Source organism: Phoca vitulina, unplaced genomic scaffold (genome assembly GCF_004348235.1).
Source record: "Phoca vitulina isolate PV1807 unplaced genomic scaffold, GSC_HSeal_1.0 scaffold43, whole genome shotgun sequence".
Classification (NCBI taxonomy): domain Eukaryota; kingdom Metazoa; phylum Chordata; class Mammalia; order Carnivora; family Phocidae; genus Phoca; species Phoca vitulina.
Genome location: NW_022589746.1, coordinates 15,055,099 through 15,071,331, shown reverse-complemented (window position 1 = coordinate 15,071,331; position 16,233 = coordinate 15,055,099). Strand labels below are relative to the sequence as shown.

The 16,233-nt window shown below is 38.1% G+C and overlaps 1 protein-coding gene across 1 annotated transcript; it reads right to left on the bottom strand.

Moving 5' to 3' along the window:
• Nucleotides 1–4,315: 4,315 nt before the first annotated feature.
• On the bottom strand, nucleotides 4,316–14,590 carry LOC116648419. The gene is made up of 3 exons (XM_032430384.1): nucleotides 12,654–14,590; nucleotides 11,772–11,880; nucleotides 4,316–8,651 (listed from the first exon to the last, which is right to left on the bottom strand). Exons 1-3 carry the CDS (start codon nucleotides 12,713–12,715, stop codon nucleotides 8,100–8,102), a joined length of 723 nt encoding a protein of 240 aa, XP_032286275.1. The 5' UTR covers nucleotides 12,716–14,590; the 3' UTR covers nucleotides 4,316–8,099.
• Between the last annotated feature and the right edge of the window lie 1,643 nt (nucleotides 14,591–16,233).

Sequence of the window (16,233 nt, the reverse complement as noted above, 5' to 3'; positions counted from 1 at the left end):
AACCTTTTCCTTAGGAATCTTCCCCTTTATCTTATATACAGAGCTTCTTACGCGATCTTCTGTCCTGAGAGGTTGTTTTAAGTGGTTGCCCATTTGTCTGTGATAAGATGGAAGTAGGTTCTTTGATGGTCTAGCTCCTGCCTGAGACACAGCCTCATCTTACATTTTCTGACCCCACCCTACTCCATTGCATTCCGTTAACATGTGAAATGGAATTATTGGTCGTTTCGTGAATATATAATTTAATTTTGTTACATTTCTGGTCTTGGCACAAAATGGCCTTTCTGCTCGGCTGGCATCCTCCAGTCCTCTCATGGTCTCTCCTCCCCCACGGCTGGGGGAGACTTGTCTAATTGATCCTTTGCTGTTGTCCTTCAGGCATGTCCTTCTGTAAAGCCTTTCTTGGCTTCCAGAAACAGTTCCTGCTGTCGTTTTGGAGAGTGAAAGTTGGTGCTTAGTACAAACCATGCAAAGCAGTCCATACAGGCCGGTAAGGCCGAGGTTGAGTGCAGGGATTTGGCAAGCTGGTTATGAAGCCATCAGTCCATGATTATGGTGGGAATCTGAAAACACAATGAACCATTTTGATTTGTTTTTATTTGTTTGTTTTCTGGAGAACTGGTTTATAAGAGATTGCCAAAAATAACACTACCCGCACCCATTCTTTTCCAAATATATGAATATGAAATACTAATTAATATACTGGACATAATTAGGCTAAATTAGTCCAGCAATTAAGGGGATGACATATTCCTCAAATTTTTATCTATAAGAGCTAGTTTCATTTGTCTAAAAAAAAAAAATATATTCTCTAAATTCAGGCTCAAATTTCAAGGGGAGAACAAGTCTATGTTTGGAAGAAATAAAGAAATCGGTCTGCATTTGCATATGCCGTCATCAGCGAATAGCACAGCCTCAGAGCTGTGAAAATTGCAGACCTTTACAACCCAGCCTTTGATTAATGACTTAATTAAAGTGGGATTAATATAAATCTGTGGGCAAGACAGAATGCTAGTGGAAGAAAGGAGGAAATATTCTGGCAATCTACTGTTGGAGTAATCACTGTGGGAAACGCTGATAACAGAGGAATAGTCAGGGACTTAAACACTGGAAGAGCTCCTGGAAGGAAGGCTGACGTTTGTGAGCTGGCCAAGAGCAAGCCAAGACCTACAGAAAGGAGATTTGAATGGCGGCAACTAAGCCAATATATCATATAGCAGAGTTTTTCTAAAGACCCTCAGGACGAATTTCTCTCGAGTCTTGGCAACAAGCAAAGCTGACTTCTCTCCAATGACTGTTTCTTAACTTTATGCACACTATGAATCTTGTGACAAATTATACTTCCCTTTTTGGTCTGACAGCTGGGGGAGATTAGGGCTAAATTAATAACTAATGTCTAGGACCATGGGGCACATAAGTGCTAATGTAACCACTGTATTTACTCTTGTCTCATCTTTATTTCCCTTTGTCTCATTCTTTCAACCTTATTCCATCTCTTGTAGTTTGCATTTTTGTAAATCACCACGACACCTTTCTGTTCTGAAATGGGCTGTAAAGACATGATGTTGGGGGGATGGGCACAGTCAGGCTTCTTTGGTCCCAGGTAATGCCATTCCCATGAGTTCAGCCTCAACTCAGAATGGCCCCAAGACTCTTCTGTCCAAACTCATTTCATGGTTACAGAAACCGAACCAGAGACTCTGTGATGTGACCAATGGGAAAGAGTAACCAGGGAATGACTAGAACCAAAATGTATTCCTTAAGCAACATTGGGAAACTGACTGATATGTACATTGAAAAATTGGCTAGATAATGATGTGTTGGTTAGCTTAGGACCCAAATTATTTTAGCAGTAAAATCAAGACTTAGGGTTCTTTGGATAACTTTGTCTCTCGGGGGTAGCAAAGACCTGATATAAACCTAATAATGCTGTTTAGGTACTATTTCTACTGTAATGTCTCAATTATACATGTTGGCATAAATAAACCTTTAAGGATTTGTTTGAAAAGGCAGACAGTATCTGTGCCTTACTTTTAAAAGACAAATATTTGTTGTATCAGGAGTATATATTTCTAACCTCCCCTTCCCCACACCACCCCAAAAATTAACTGTCTTAATATTATATGCACAAGTACCTGTCCCTCTGGAGAAAACACACACTGATATTGATGGTGAGTTTAATAGTATAAATAAAATCACGTGACATGTGAGAATCAGTAAAAGTAGCATTTGGATAAAGGTATTGTTTTATTTCTATGAATTTAAATATCTGTAACTAAAGTAAAACAATTTAAATATGTGGATATGGGCTCATACCATTTCTATGTGTATACACCATTTATATAGGTACCATTTACATATCTGTATCTCATCTGTATCTGCATATACCTATCATCTACAAGCTAGTTAAAATTTCATTCTCTCTCCTCGTTGTCCTATGAATGATATTTTTAAAGGGTTTGAGAGATCAGAATTCTTTATAGGAGATGGCAGAGGTAAAGAAATCTCCTGGGAAGTAGGTAGCAAAGGGACCCAGAATCACAGATACTGATATTTCCATACCATCTTTCATCAGTACGCTCCTTTATGTAAATCATGATGTTGAGATTAAGGTGACAGGGACAGATTTTGATAAAAACCTTCTCTTTCACAACAAATTCAAAAGAACCATTGTTAATTCAGTGATTACATGAAAGATGCATTTAAGGTACGTGTTTAGATGAAAATGAAGCAGGTTTTGGACGAGACCTCACAGTGGTCCCTTGTACACATTCACTGGTGCTTTTTTTTTTTTTTTATACAGAAGCTCAAGTCCTAGGGAGAAATTCTATAAATTTATCTTTCTCTTTGAAGACCTATACCTGTAACTTAGAATACCTACTATATGGAATAGATCGATAAAATGTATTCCGGCATTGGGGCGCCTGGGTGGCTCAGTCAATAAGCATCTGCCGTCAGCTCAGGTCATGATCCCAGGGTCGTGGGATTGAGCCCCGCCTTGGGCTCCCTGCTCAGTGGGAAGCCTGCTTCTCTCTCCCCCACTCCCCTTGCTTGTATTCCCTCTCTCACTGTCTCTGTCCAATAAATAAATAAAATCTTAAAAAAAAAAACCTAAAAAAGTATACTGGCATTTAGCCAGTAAAATATTAGAAGGCCTATTTATGAAGAAGAATGCAAAGGAAGTTTTCTAATCTTTTGTTCTGTACATGTAGCATTATAGAGATGTCAAAATAGGTTCAGATTAAATATCCAATTTTACCTCTTAGTGAATGTTGTTATTGCCATATTCCAATGAAGGGGGCAAATTGTAAAATGACATGCCCAAAGTTACACAGTATTGGGCCAAGAATGAACTCACTCAATATTTTCCTTAACAGCTGTTGTTCATGTAGGGCATGTAGGCTCTGGAAATACAGGGATACATAGATATCTGTCTGTGATGAACACCAGAATGGCAAAGGACCAGGAATTCTCTCTCTATTCACGATGGTTGTCTTAGAAAATGTATCCTTCCCGATCCTGATTGTTTGAGAGAAAAGGCGATTGACATTATTATATCATCAGCTGCATTACAAAGTTATAATAGGGAAATACGAGTATATTTCATATAGTCAGGTGGATAGATGGAAAATTAGATATAGATAGAGGTGTACAAATTGTAAATCTCTGAAACATCAGCCTTCTATCATGTTAAAGATATAATGTAACTTCATGTCAACCATGCTTTTTGACATAGTTATTCTATTTAGCATTTCTTTTTTTTAAGATTTCATTTATTTATTTGAAAGAGAAAGAGAGAGAGCCCCAGTGGGGGGAAGGGCAGAGAGAGGGAAAAGCAGACTCCCCACTGAGCAAGGAGCCTGATGCAGGATTTGATCCCAGGACCCCAGGATCATGACCTGAGCTGAGGGCAGACGCTTAACCAACTGAGCCACCCAGATGCTCCCTATTTAGCATTTCTATGAATGTAACTGATTGTATATGAACACTTTCGTGTTTAAGTGATTATATAGTTTTTTAAACAGCCAGTATTTTAGGAAATACCGTGTCCATCCTTCTTAGAATTTGGTGACTTGTGTACATGACTGAAATGTCTATAAAAGGATGAGGGTTTTAAGGACACTTCCCTTCTCTGCATCATTCAAAGATAAGAGTCTGCAGAGCAGATTTTTCTTTGTACTACCAAACTGAAATATTAAACACGTAAATGGGAAAATAGTTACTGATTTTTATCCTCACCTGACAGAATAATGAGAAACAGTTTTTTTTTTTTTTTTCAAATGGAAATTTATTTTTGAAACATTGTGTGGTGAGTAACAATGCATTTTAACTGAAAGTTTCTAATTCGTATTCCTCATACAGTAACATATTTGTTAAGGAAAAACAGGTGTTTGAATAAAGAAATTGGGAAAGCAGTGAATGTGTTGATAATTTCCCAAACCATAGACAAAGTTCACATCTTCCATACATGTGCTTAACTTACCATAAATTTAAAGTAGATTGCAGTGAAAAACAAATCTAAAGAGTAAAGATCGTTATAAAGATCGAGGTCCACAAATGCAAAAACAAAAGAGAGAAAAGTAAACCAAAGGAATTCATGGTATCATTTGAAAAGAGAAAGAAATGATCAATAAAAATAGAGGTCCTCAATATTATTTTGAACCTATCCCTCAGCCTATCGCTGTGTTATTTGCAGGCACCAGCGGGCATCTGCCCTGAGAATAGATTATTAGCACTTTCTGCCTATTTTACGCATTAATTGACGTGGTGTACGGAAGGTGCGCTTCTGGGGCAGAGTGCAGACAGTGGAGCAGAACAAGAGAGAAAGAAAAACTCATGAAATAAAAGAAAGAACATGTCTTCCCTCAAGCATCAAAATTCAGTTTTTTTTTTTTTTTCAGGCTCTATGATCCATAAATGCAATTAATGATATTTTAATAGTGTCCACCATATCCCCTTTGGAAGAACTACATAGGATAAATAATACGTTTTAACCTCCCTGTTAACAATGTCTAAAAAAAACAAAAACAAAAACAAAACCCAAAAAGCTACAAAGTGGCCTAATAACACAAATGATGTATCACATGTATAATTCAAGGCAAACTTCTTTTTTTCTGGATTTAAAAAGATGCTTTTGGCTAACCTACAGTTATGATTCTATAACAACTCAGAGTCTATAATTAATGAAACGAGAAGGCTGGGCTCAGAGGTTGGCATCTGTGAGCTGATGGCCATAGAGTCACAAATGTTCTGTCACCTTAACTTAGTTTTCCTTCTTCCTCCCCCCGCCCTTCCTGCCCATGAGACCTTCTGAAGTCTGCAGTTTTAGCAATAAGAGAGTCCTATCAGTTGGTTCTCATCTTAACCAGCTGGGATCTCCTGTTCCTTCTTCCTGATCAAAAGCCAGTACTGACTAAGAACAATCACTATGCCTATCTAGGAAAAACAACCACCAATTTCTTTATAAGTTCATAGAAACATCATTTATATCAAGTATTAAATTTAAACTATGTGGGCATCTCCCCTGGGTTCCACAATTTTAATCCTGAGTCAGAGTGTTTTAGAACAGTGAAAGTCCTATCAAAGTAACTGATTCAGTCCAGACTTATTTAGTTGGTACTGTTCTTGCTGCTGTGTATACTTTACCTCAAAATATACTGACCAAACGTTTGGTTTGGTTGCTCTGTGTGAATACTGCTTAGCTTTATTGTTTTTACTGAAGCGGTCAACTGGAAATTGCTCAAATGTGTCTGCTAAGTAGCTTGTGATATTTTGATGTTTCCTTGTAAAAAGTGAACCTTAAAATACAGTGACATCTCATATTATCTAGACTTTAGTTTTCGGCCAACTTCAGATCTCTCAGCACTCAGATCCCAATAGCGATCCCAAAAAGCTTCTGCGAATTGCCAGACTTTTGTTTGAATCCACATGCCTGATCCCTATCTAGGGTTTAATAATTTTTCAATAATATGCAAAACAAAGACACAGACTTTCTCACCAGGAAATTAGAAATAAACTGGAAGATATATTTTAGAGAGAGGCAAAGTGACAAAATTAGTTAAATACCACAGCCGAAAAGGGAGAGAGAAAAACAGATAAAGCTCTTTGCACAGAGACCACCATGGGATGCTAGGTGAGATGACCCTCAGACATTAGGGAAATAGTATAGTTAGTGATCTCTGACTGAACAGGTAGGAAAATATAATATGTACAATCTAACTTCTATCCGACGTATGTTATACTAAAAACAATTGCTTTGGTGCTTTAAGGAGTAAGCTCTGGAGTTCAGTGGTATGGGTCATTCTTTGTCAAAATTTAATACGCGTACCAACCACCTTGGGATCTTGTGAGAACGTGGATTTTTGTTTAGTACAACCTGGGGGGTGTGAGCAAGAATTTATTTCTAACAACCTAATGTTAGAATGCCATATTTCTTTCCAGTTAATGCTGGCAGTTTTTCCAGTAAGGGTATAGAAGGCACTGATTTCCAATAATGTCAGATAAATGAGATGTTCCTGCATTTGATCTCAAGTACTTTTTGAAACCTGAAATTAAACCATACTAGTTATATAAGTTAGCAAGTTCATGTTACATACAATTCATTCACTTTGGAAATAAGGAAACAGCATTATAATCAACTATTTTTAAACTGAAACAGGTGAGAGAAATTAATAGTGCATTATTCAGTCTCTTTCAACCATATAATCATGCATGAGAATTTTATTGAAATCTGAACTTGGTCAATACTGTGCAAAATTTGAGGTGAACTCAGTATCATACGAAGTCATATTCAATACAGTTCTGAATTTTCTCTTATATCGTGTCATCCTTTTAACATCTGGAGAGTATGCAACACACAAGGCAAGTTTCTTGGGTTTGTTTTTTGTTTTCTTGGAAAGAATACTTGGTTTTCATTTTTGTTAATGATGAAACACTGTGCTTTGTTCAGTGGTGAAAAATCAAAACTGTGTTTTTTGATTAAAAAAAAAAAAATGCCCAGGCAATCATATTGTGGTTCTGCACTATATGCACATAAATATTATGGGTATTAAAATATTCTATAAATAAGCTGTACCTGGGAGAAGTGATTGAAGCTATGGATTTATACCCTTCATAGGCATTTCACCTATTATATAAATTCTTGACCCTGCCAAATGCTTTTATACCGAGTTTATAAAATATTCATGACCAATGACATTAATGTGAGACTTCTCTGATCTTACTACATCTTCCATACTGAAGTTGTGGTTCTAGATGCATTATTGCCTATTTGATCCTTTCCTCCCTCAGTAAGCTTTTGCTGAGGGTGAGATTTCTGTGATGCTCCAGAAATTATTTAACTTCAGATGGAGAAACTAAATCACCTACTATGTTTGGTGTGGATAGGGTGTTCGTGAAGTATGTGTGCGAAGGGGTCGGAGTGGGGGAGATGCCAGGGAAAGTTGTGAATGGTATTTATAAAAGAGATACAATTTCAAGTGTGATTTAAAAGGTCAACAAATGCATATGTAAAAATCTGAAAAACTGTATATCGGACAATAAGGAAAATAGGCTCATGATTCTCAGTAATTTACAGAAGATTCTCACGTTTGCTATCACTCTGTAATTCTTTCCTTTAAAAAATCAGGATGGTATAGACGGCAACTGTATAAACCCATTACCTGTAAAATGCTCTAATATAATTTTTCCCATTTTTATGAAAACTAAATTCACAACATGTGCCAAAAAGTGTTCTGTGAAGATAGAGCTGAAGACTAATCTAGGTTAACTGACAAAATATAAATGATAACTTACTATTTCTCATTTATTAAAATGAAAAAAAAAAAAATAAAGATCCAACAAAACAGCTAAATGGTAAGTTTAAATGATATGTTATTCAGGGAATTGAGAGTCTGTCCAGAAAGATTTTCTGGGAAGAACAATTAATTGATACAAAGGCGAGTGCAAATTTGTCTCTTTTTAAACTTTAAAGCATATTGTTCAAAGTTTTAGCTTGTGTGCATGATATAAATCCCATACATCGTTTTCTCAGTGACAATAAAAAGCGCAGTTTATTAAAAACTGAAGTAAAAATCAAAATAACTTTTTAAAAAAATCGGTCACAGTTTTGTCATTGGTATATGGAGGTTGTTCCAGGGGCCCATCCAAAGCTCCTCGTCGTCTGAGTGCGTGTGGTCACTAGGGAATTCCAAAGTCTCCTTGATGTTCTTACTGTCAACCATGGACTCCTGTTCAACTGTGCTTTTCAGTCTGGGCCCCAGTGGCTTCCCTGTGGTACCGTCGGTCCCCACAGGGCAAGGGGCAAACGTAACCAGAGTGGGTCTCGTGTTCATCTTCTCGGTAGAGAACGACCCCTTCGATAACGTGTTCAGGGGGACATTCTCCTCGTGTGTCACTGCCAACTTGTCAAGCTTCTTAAAATGCCTCCCCAGTCGGACAGGGGAAGTCGCTTTTAAGGTGTCAGTGAGGCAGGCACGGCGGGTTCTTACCACGGACCCGTTCTGGGCAATGTAGATGTCGCCGTTGATGTTACTGTGTGTGGTGGGACGGTGAAGGCGGCTTCTCTGACACTCTGGAGCACTGTCTTCTCCGGCGGAGCTTGTTTCGTACTCGCGATCCACAACTAACCTGATCATTCTTTTTCTTGCCCACTGCCAAAATCAAAAACAAGGAGTCACTGTCAAAGGAATGAAAGGGGCAACAATGACAAGGTCTGTGAAATTCAGAAACGCTGATAGGAAGCCATAGAAGGTAAAAGAACTCAAAAGGGAGAGAAGAAACTCAATATTATTAACAGCACATTCCTTCCCGCCAACTGTCCACTGGATTTAGAGCTTCACTTCTGAAGACAGTGTTGCTCGGTTAAGAAGCAGACATTTCAGGAAGCACTTGTATTTTTTTAGATCAAATTACTGCTCTATATGGGAAAAAAAAAAAAAAGTGTATTATTTATATTTAGGTATGGATCTGATCCATTGTTTGACAGTTGCTCTACTCTTCTGAGAAGTTCAATAGAAGGGAACACACAGTATTAGTATATTCTGTTCATACTAATACTTCCTTTTCCCAAATTTTAAAGATGTTTTTAACCCACATCATTCTAATTGCTAATATAATAGCCACAATTTTTGTATCCTTTTTGTATTCACATGAAGTATCCTGGTTTTCTGGATCATTTTATTTAAATATATGTGAACTTGAAAGAAAGTATCTTCCCATCCTGAATCATTGATTCAGTAATACACAAAAATGAAAATGAATGATTGTAAACTTTCCTCTAGTAGGCAACTGGAACACAATGGGCATGTCTACAAATTTATTTTTCTTTTACCAACCCACATGAGATATGGCAAAGAGCAAAGGTTAACCAATACTAGGTTACTCTCAAAATAGTATCACATTTTTAGAATATGTGAACTACCAATGGGTTGGACTAAGTAAGCCATGCTTTTTGATTTCCAGATATATATTTCAAATTTACTATGTTTACTTACCCAGAGAAAAGTTTTGTAAAAATTCGGTTTTTTTTCTACATCCACTTTAACTCATATCCACAATGGAAAAGAAAAGAAATGGTAAAAACTTTTAAGTTCATTTATCTCCTAATACAAACCCATTTGAACATGTTCGTGATATTTTTTATAATACTTTTGCCAGTTGAAATGTACATATATGCAAAAGTAGACTTTTAAGAGGTCTCATTTGTTGCCGGTTTTATCCTAAGGATTTATTGTCTACAGATGAAATAAAAACAGCCCCAGGTAGTCCTAAAATCCATTGACCAGGCAGGGCATCACTGGTAATGCATAATGCCATAGTGGATTCACAGAAATTCCACTAGGAGATACTATCGACTCATGGTTTGTCTTGGAAATGGCTAATAGAGGAAGATGAGTCAGTCTGACCCTAATGCACTCTGATGTACAAGTCTACTTGTAGCGCTCGTATGTTCCCTTTCCGGGCATGCCTCTAATCCTAGGTCAGCTAGAGGTCACGATCATGTTCCTCCCTTGGCTTGTCATTGCAGAGAGCACACAGAAAGCACGGCACACAAGAGCACTCGCCACAGCAAACTCCCACCTCCTGGGCCCTGGCTCAGAGTGCTGTGTTGTCGCCCTCGGAGTCGGCTCCTGGGGGCTGCTCCCGGGGTGCTTTCTTGCTGGTGGCCCGCTCGGGCACCTGGAAGCCCCATGGCCCTCCGGACTGGCTCTCGCTGCTGCTGACACTGTGGCCCGGCTCAGAGTCCTCCTCGCTGTCCCCACCTGCCCCCACCGACGCCGACTCCACACTGCCCTCCTCCTCCTCCTCAGGGACCTCAAGGCCTGCTGGCTCTTCCTCAAGGACCTGCTCACTCTCCTCTCCTGCTTCCTCCACCCTGGGCTCTTCCTCCAGCTCCTCAGGGGGCTCCTCTTTTCTCCCTTTGACCTCCTTGACCTCTTGAACGATGGGCCGCCTTCTGGCCAGGAAGATGTTTTTCCGGGCCTTCTCCCCTTCTGACTCTGTGGACTCTGACTCTTCTGAAGACTCAGGAGTCGAGCTCTCTTCCTGCTCCGAAGGTGTCTCTGACTCCGACTCTTCAGTGGTCTCTGACTCGCTGAACTCGGATTCTTCCTCGCTGTACTCAGTGTAGTCACTGGATGACGACTCCTCTGACTCCACTGTGCTTTCCGTGGCTTCATCTTGGTCCAGAGTGAGTTTCAGATAATCTTTATCCACCTCCTCAAGGTGTCTCTGCCACTCTTCCCCCTCAAGTTCGGCGAGGCCCCTTTGGTCAGCGAGCCCTCTAACTTTCTTGAAAATCATTGGGAAGATCCTGGCTCTCTTCCATGTTGTGTACGTGGGTTTGGCTGGTGGTGGCTTCTCAATGGTGACCACTACTTCTTCCTCCTCACTAGGCTCTCTAACTTGGACTTTTGGTTTTCTAATTTTCTTTGCCTCTTCCTGAAAATCACGAAAATGCAATTGAACCGTCAGCGGGGGGATGGTTGTGATGTGACCTTGTCCCACACAGGTCAAGGAGGGATGACTCTGCAGGGTTATAACTAGGTTCAGAGAATAAGCACCCAGTTCTCCACGGTTCATCCCCACCGCATACAGATGGAAAGTATTTTGGCTTGTACTTTCTAATACTAAAAGCTGAGGTTTTCCAATTTTTTTTCTCATTCAGAGTTTATTTTACATCTTAGATCAAAGGAGAAAGAAATAATCATCACCTCTCCTCTCTCCCTCCCTACACGTTAATAGTTTCATGTGTTTTCTTTATATAATCAGGAGATTATGATACTTTATCTGAATAGTTCATGTGATATTTTCTTACTTTTGAACAGGGTAAAGCTACAGTGACATTTATTTTGTTTTTGTTTTGGATAAATGTTCCAAGTAATAATTATAGGCAAAGTATATAAATGACTCATGTTAATTAAAACATGCATAACAGAATTCCATTAAACATATTGGTGGTAATATTTTGCTTCTGATAGCTGTACTTTTCCATGATTTTTAGGTATGCCCGACAACGTGGGAACCAAAGTAACCATCGTTTTGCAAAATAGTTTTTATATATTTGATTATAATGTTAACTTTATTCTAGGCATTTAACATTTTATAGAAGGAAATAAATTTGCACAACAATTTCCTTCTACACACAAGGCAATGAAATGGTCCATGTTATTAAATTTCTACAGAAAAAGAGTAGTAAGTGAATAGGATTTCTGATTTTTGAAATTTTTGGCAGCCCGCTATTCAAATAGGGTTAAACATCATGGCATTACCTCTTCCTCCTCATACTCCTCCTCGGCTTCACCAACTACCTCACCATACTCCTCTGGCCCAGCCGGTGGTAACAGACGGCGACGGCTTCCATATTGAGGCATCTCATACCTGAAACAGAAACTCACAGCCTTCAACATGTTTCCATGGGATCCTGGTAACCATGACTGAGCTCTGTTTTCTTCTTTGTCCTCATCATTCAGCACCTATTGTGCTCCTTGTCAACTAGTTACAAAACCATAGAGTGAGAAGTACAACCCGATGGCCAATGGTTTTTGCCATGATGGTATCCTAGAATTAATAGTAAAAAGAGGTTATTTTAGATTTAAGTTTTGGGAGAGACTGGTGTTTAGAGAAGAGCATATCATTCCTTAATTAGTTGAATTTAGAACAGGAAGTAGGTTCTTTGTAAAACACATAGCTTATTCGGGACATAACATCTCTATCTTTACAGTGAAGATCTGCTTCAAACATGGTCTGGAATGGTGTATACATTCCTCTTTTGATATACTTATTACTGCATTCTAAAGTATGTTTTCTTCTTAATTTCTCTTGGGCAAATCTTGAGGCTGACTTAGATAAAATGTTAAACATATGTCAGAAATGGTGAATTCAGGAATTGAGCAAATATGTTTGACTTCTATTTCTCATTTAAATAGTTTTGAATGATTTTACTGCATCATTAGCATTGTAGTCAATATCAACAAACCGGAACTGAATATAGAAAAATGGATAAAACTTGATTGAAACTAAAAGTAGATACGTAATCCCTTTTAAAAGATGAAGTGACATTTATAACACAAATGCTAGTAATAATATTCAATAGCTCCTTATTACTCATAAAAAAGACACTGATACTGGATTAAAAAAATCTGAAGATGTACCCATGCTCATAACTGTAATAATCTTGTCCGTATTCCTGGCCAGGATCAATTCCAGACTCCATGGATAACTCCTGTTGTTCAGAAAGAGAAATTGCGTTTGAAAATAGATTCTTACCACATTTTAGATTGAACGAATTCAGATTTATTGCCAGACCTAGAATCCCATGACTCTCAGAACACTCCTGCCAAAAAACTTTAATTACATATGTTAGTCAAACATAATCAAAACTTCTTTTCTCTGGCTCTATCTGACATGAAATATAGTTATGTCATTAGAACTGAGGGGGTAAAAAAGGTACTTTTTTTCTAATGCTGAATCTGTTAAAGTAACTTATCAGTAGACACTTCAAGTTGAAGTATGTATTATTAATAGACTTTAGCCTTGAGGAAATGATAAAGTTACCTTCCTGATAACAGCTTCATAGCACCCTGAGCGCTTCTCCTCATTACATTTATGAATCTCCTCATAATCATTTATATATTAAATGACATTAATTTGTGATACCTCTCAAGGATGTTTACATTTTAAAACATACTGCTAACTCTGAATTTAATTATTAAAAAATATATATATAGCAGAAGCCCCTTCAAGGTTTCCAGTTCTAAATTCTAAACACTACTGATTTGTCATTCTGCTCGTATAGAAAGTTGTTTTTCCTGAGCTATACACAAATAACTATATTTCCATTTTTAATTATATTTTAACATTTCAAGTAGGCTGAACTGCAAAAGTTAACCAAATGAATTGTGCAATGAAGTAAGAAAAGGGAGGGAGGAAAAAGTATCAGTACCCACAGGAAAATTGGTCGGTATTTATCCCTAAGGTCATCTATTATTTTGTTGGTCCAGATCTAGTAATAAGAAGTCAGGGGAAAAAAAAGTCATTACAAAGTGGAATTCACAGCCTTCATGGTGGCTATTAGTTGCCCAAATTCTAATCAGAAAATGCGATCAAAAATAACAAGATGGCAACACTGGGCTCCATTTCTATGCCATGAATTTAGTTGCTGGCACTACTCCTGGTAGCGATCATGTTCTAGTAGTTACTGCTTGTCCTCTGCCTTTCACACCCTGCCCATTGCCACAGTCGGGTCTCCCATGTGCTCCTCTCTTGGATCTAATAACCTCCATTCACTTCCCCTATTTCCCTTGATGCTTCTTCATGTTACTACTCTCCGGTGACTTTGCAGCTTACAAATACTTCAGCGAAGGTGTTCAAATTCATGTTAAAACTGCTTCAGTTTAACCACCAGAATGGCTACAACAAACAGAAGGATCAGCAGTACCACGTTTTAGCAGGGACACGGAGCAACTGGACCTCTCAGACACTTTTGGAGACATTATAAATCCACCAACTCCAGTGGAAAATGTTTAGCAATAATACAAAAGTCAAATATATACACATCCTTTCACAAAAATTCAATATAGATCCATTTATATGCTACACATAAATGTGTACAATTGTGCACCAAAATATATCATTTGTAACAGCCAAAAACTGGAACCAAGGCACAAGCCCATGAAATACACACTACTGCATCACCCAATAACAGACTCTACCAAACAGAACAATGTGCAAAAGAAGTTAGGTGCAAATAGAACATATGATCCTATCTATTCCTATTTACATAAACTTCGAAAACACATTAATGTGTGTCTTAGAAGCCAGGTGAAAAGTTTTCAATCAGTGGTAAAGCATACCTTGGATAAACCTCATTGGCTCCAGGACAAACAGAAACTAAAAGGACTGGCAATCACCAAACCACCCCTACAAAAAATATTGAAAGGGGGGGGGGTCCTCTAAGCAAAGAGGCTAAAAGTAACAGACAATAAACAGTTAACAGTCACCTTACACGCAGTACAATGTCACTAAATTCATATCTTTCAATAGTTACTCTGAATGTAAATGGACTAAATGCCCCAATCAAAAGACATGACCCATCCATATTTATATGCAAGACACTCATTTTAGACCCAAAGACACCTCCAAATTGAAAGGGGGGGGAGATAATGGACACCAAAATCCTTATATCAGACAAATTAGATTTTAAACCAAAGACTGTAATAAGAGATGAGGAAGGACACTATATCCTACTTAAAGGGTCTATCCAACAAGAAGATCTAACAATTGTAAATATCTATGCCCCTAACATGGGAGCAGCCAATTATATAAGGCAATTAATAACAAAAGCAAAGAAACACATCGACAACAATACAATAATAATGGGGGACTTTAACACCCCCCTCACTGAAATGGACAGATCGTCTAAGCAAAAGATCAACAAGGAAATAAAGACTTTAAATGACACACTGGACCAAATGGACTTCACAGACATATTCAGAACATTCCATCCCAAAGCAATGGAATACACATTCTTCTCTAGTGCCCATGGAACATTCTCCAGAATAGATCACATCCTAGGTCATAAATCAGGTCTCAACTGGTACCAGAAGATTGGGATCATCCCCTGCATATTTTCAGACCACAATGCTTTGAAACTAGAACTCAATCACAAGAGGAAAGTCGGAAAGAACTCAAATACATGGAGGCTAAAGAGCATCCTACTGAAGAATGAATGGGTCAACCAGGAAATTAGGGAAGAATTAAAAAAATTCATGGAAACCAATGAAAATGAAAACACAACTATTCAAAATCTTTGGGATACAGCAAAGGCAGTCCTAAGAGGAAAGTATATAGCAATACAAGCCTTTCTCAAGAAACAAGAAAGGTCTCAAGCACACAAGCTAACCCTCCACCTAAAGGAGCTGGAGAAAGAACAGCAAATAAAGCCTAAACCCAGCAGGAGAAGAGAAATAATAAAGATCAGAGCAGAAATCAATGAAATAGAAACCAAAAGAACAGTAGAACAGATCAACGAAACTAGGAGCTGGTTCTTTGAAAGAATTAACAAGATTGATAAGCCCCTGGCCAGACTTATCAAAAAGAAAAGAGAAATGACCCAAATCAACAAAATCATGAATGAAAGAGGAGAAATCACAACCAACACCAAAGAAATACAAACAATTATAAGAACATATTATGAGCAACTCTATGCCAGCAAATTAGATAACCTGGAAGTAATGGATGCATTCCTAGAGATGTATCAACTACCAAAACTGAACCAGGAAGAAATAGAACACCTGAACAGACCTATAACCACTAAGGAAATAGAAGCAGTCATCAAAAATCTCCCAAAACACAAAAGCCCAGGGCCAGATGGCTTCCCAGGGGAATTCTACCAAACATTTCAAGAAGAATGAATACCTATCCTTCTGAAACTGTTCCAAAAAATAGAAATGGAAGGAAAACTTCCAAACTCATTTTATGAGGCCAGCATTACCTTGATCCCAAAACCAGACAAAGACCCCATCAAAAAGGAGTATTACAGACCAATATCCCTGATGAACATGGATGCAAAAATTCTCACCAAAATACTAGCCAATAGGATCCAACAGTACATTAAAAGGATTATTCACCACGACCAAGTGGGATTTATCCCTGGGCTGCAAGGTTGGTCCAACATCCGCAAATCAATCAACGTGATACAATACATTAACAAAAGAAAGAACAAGAATCATA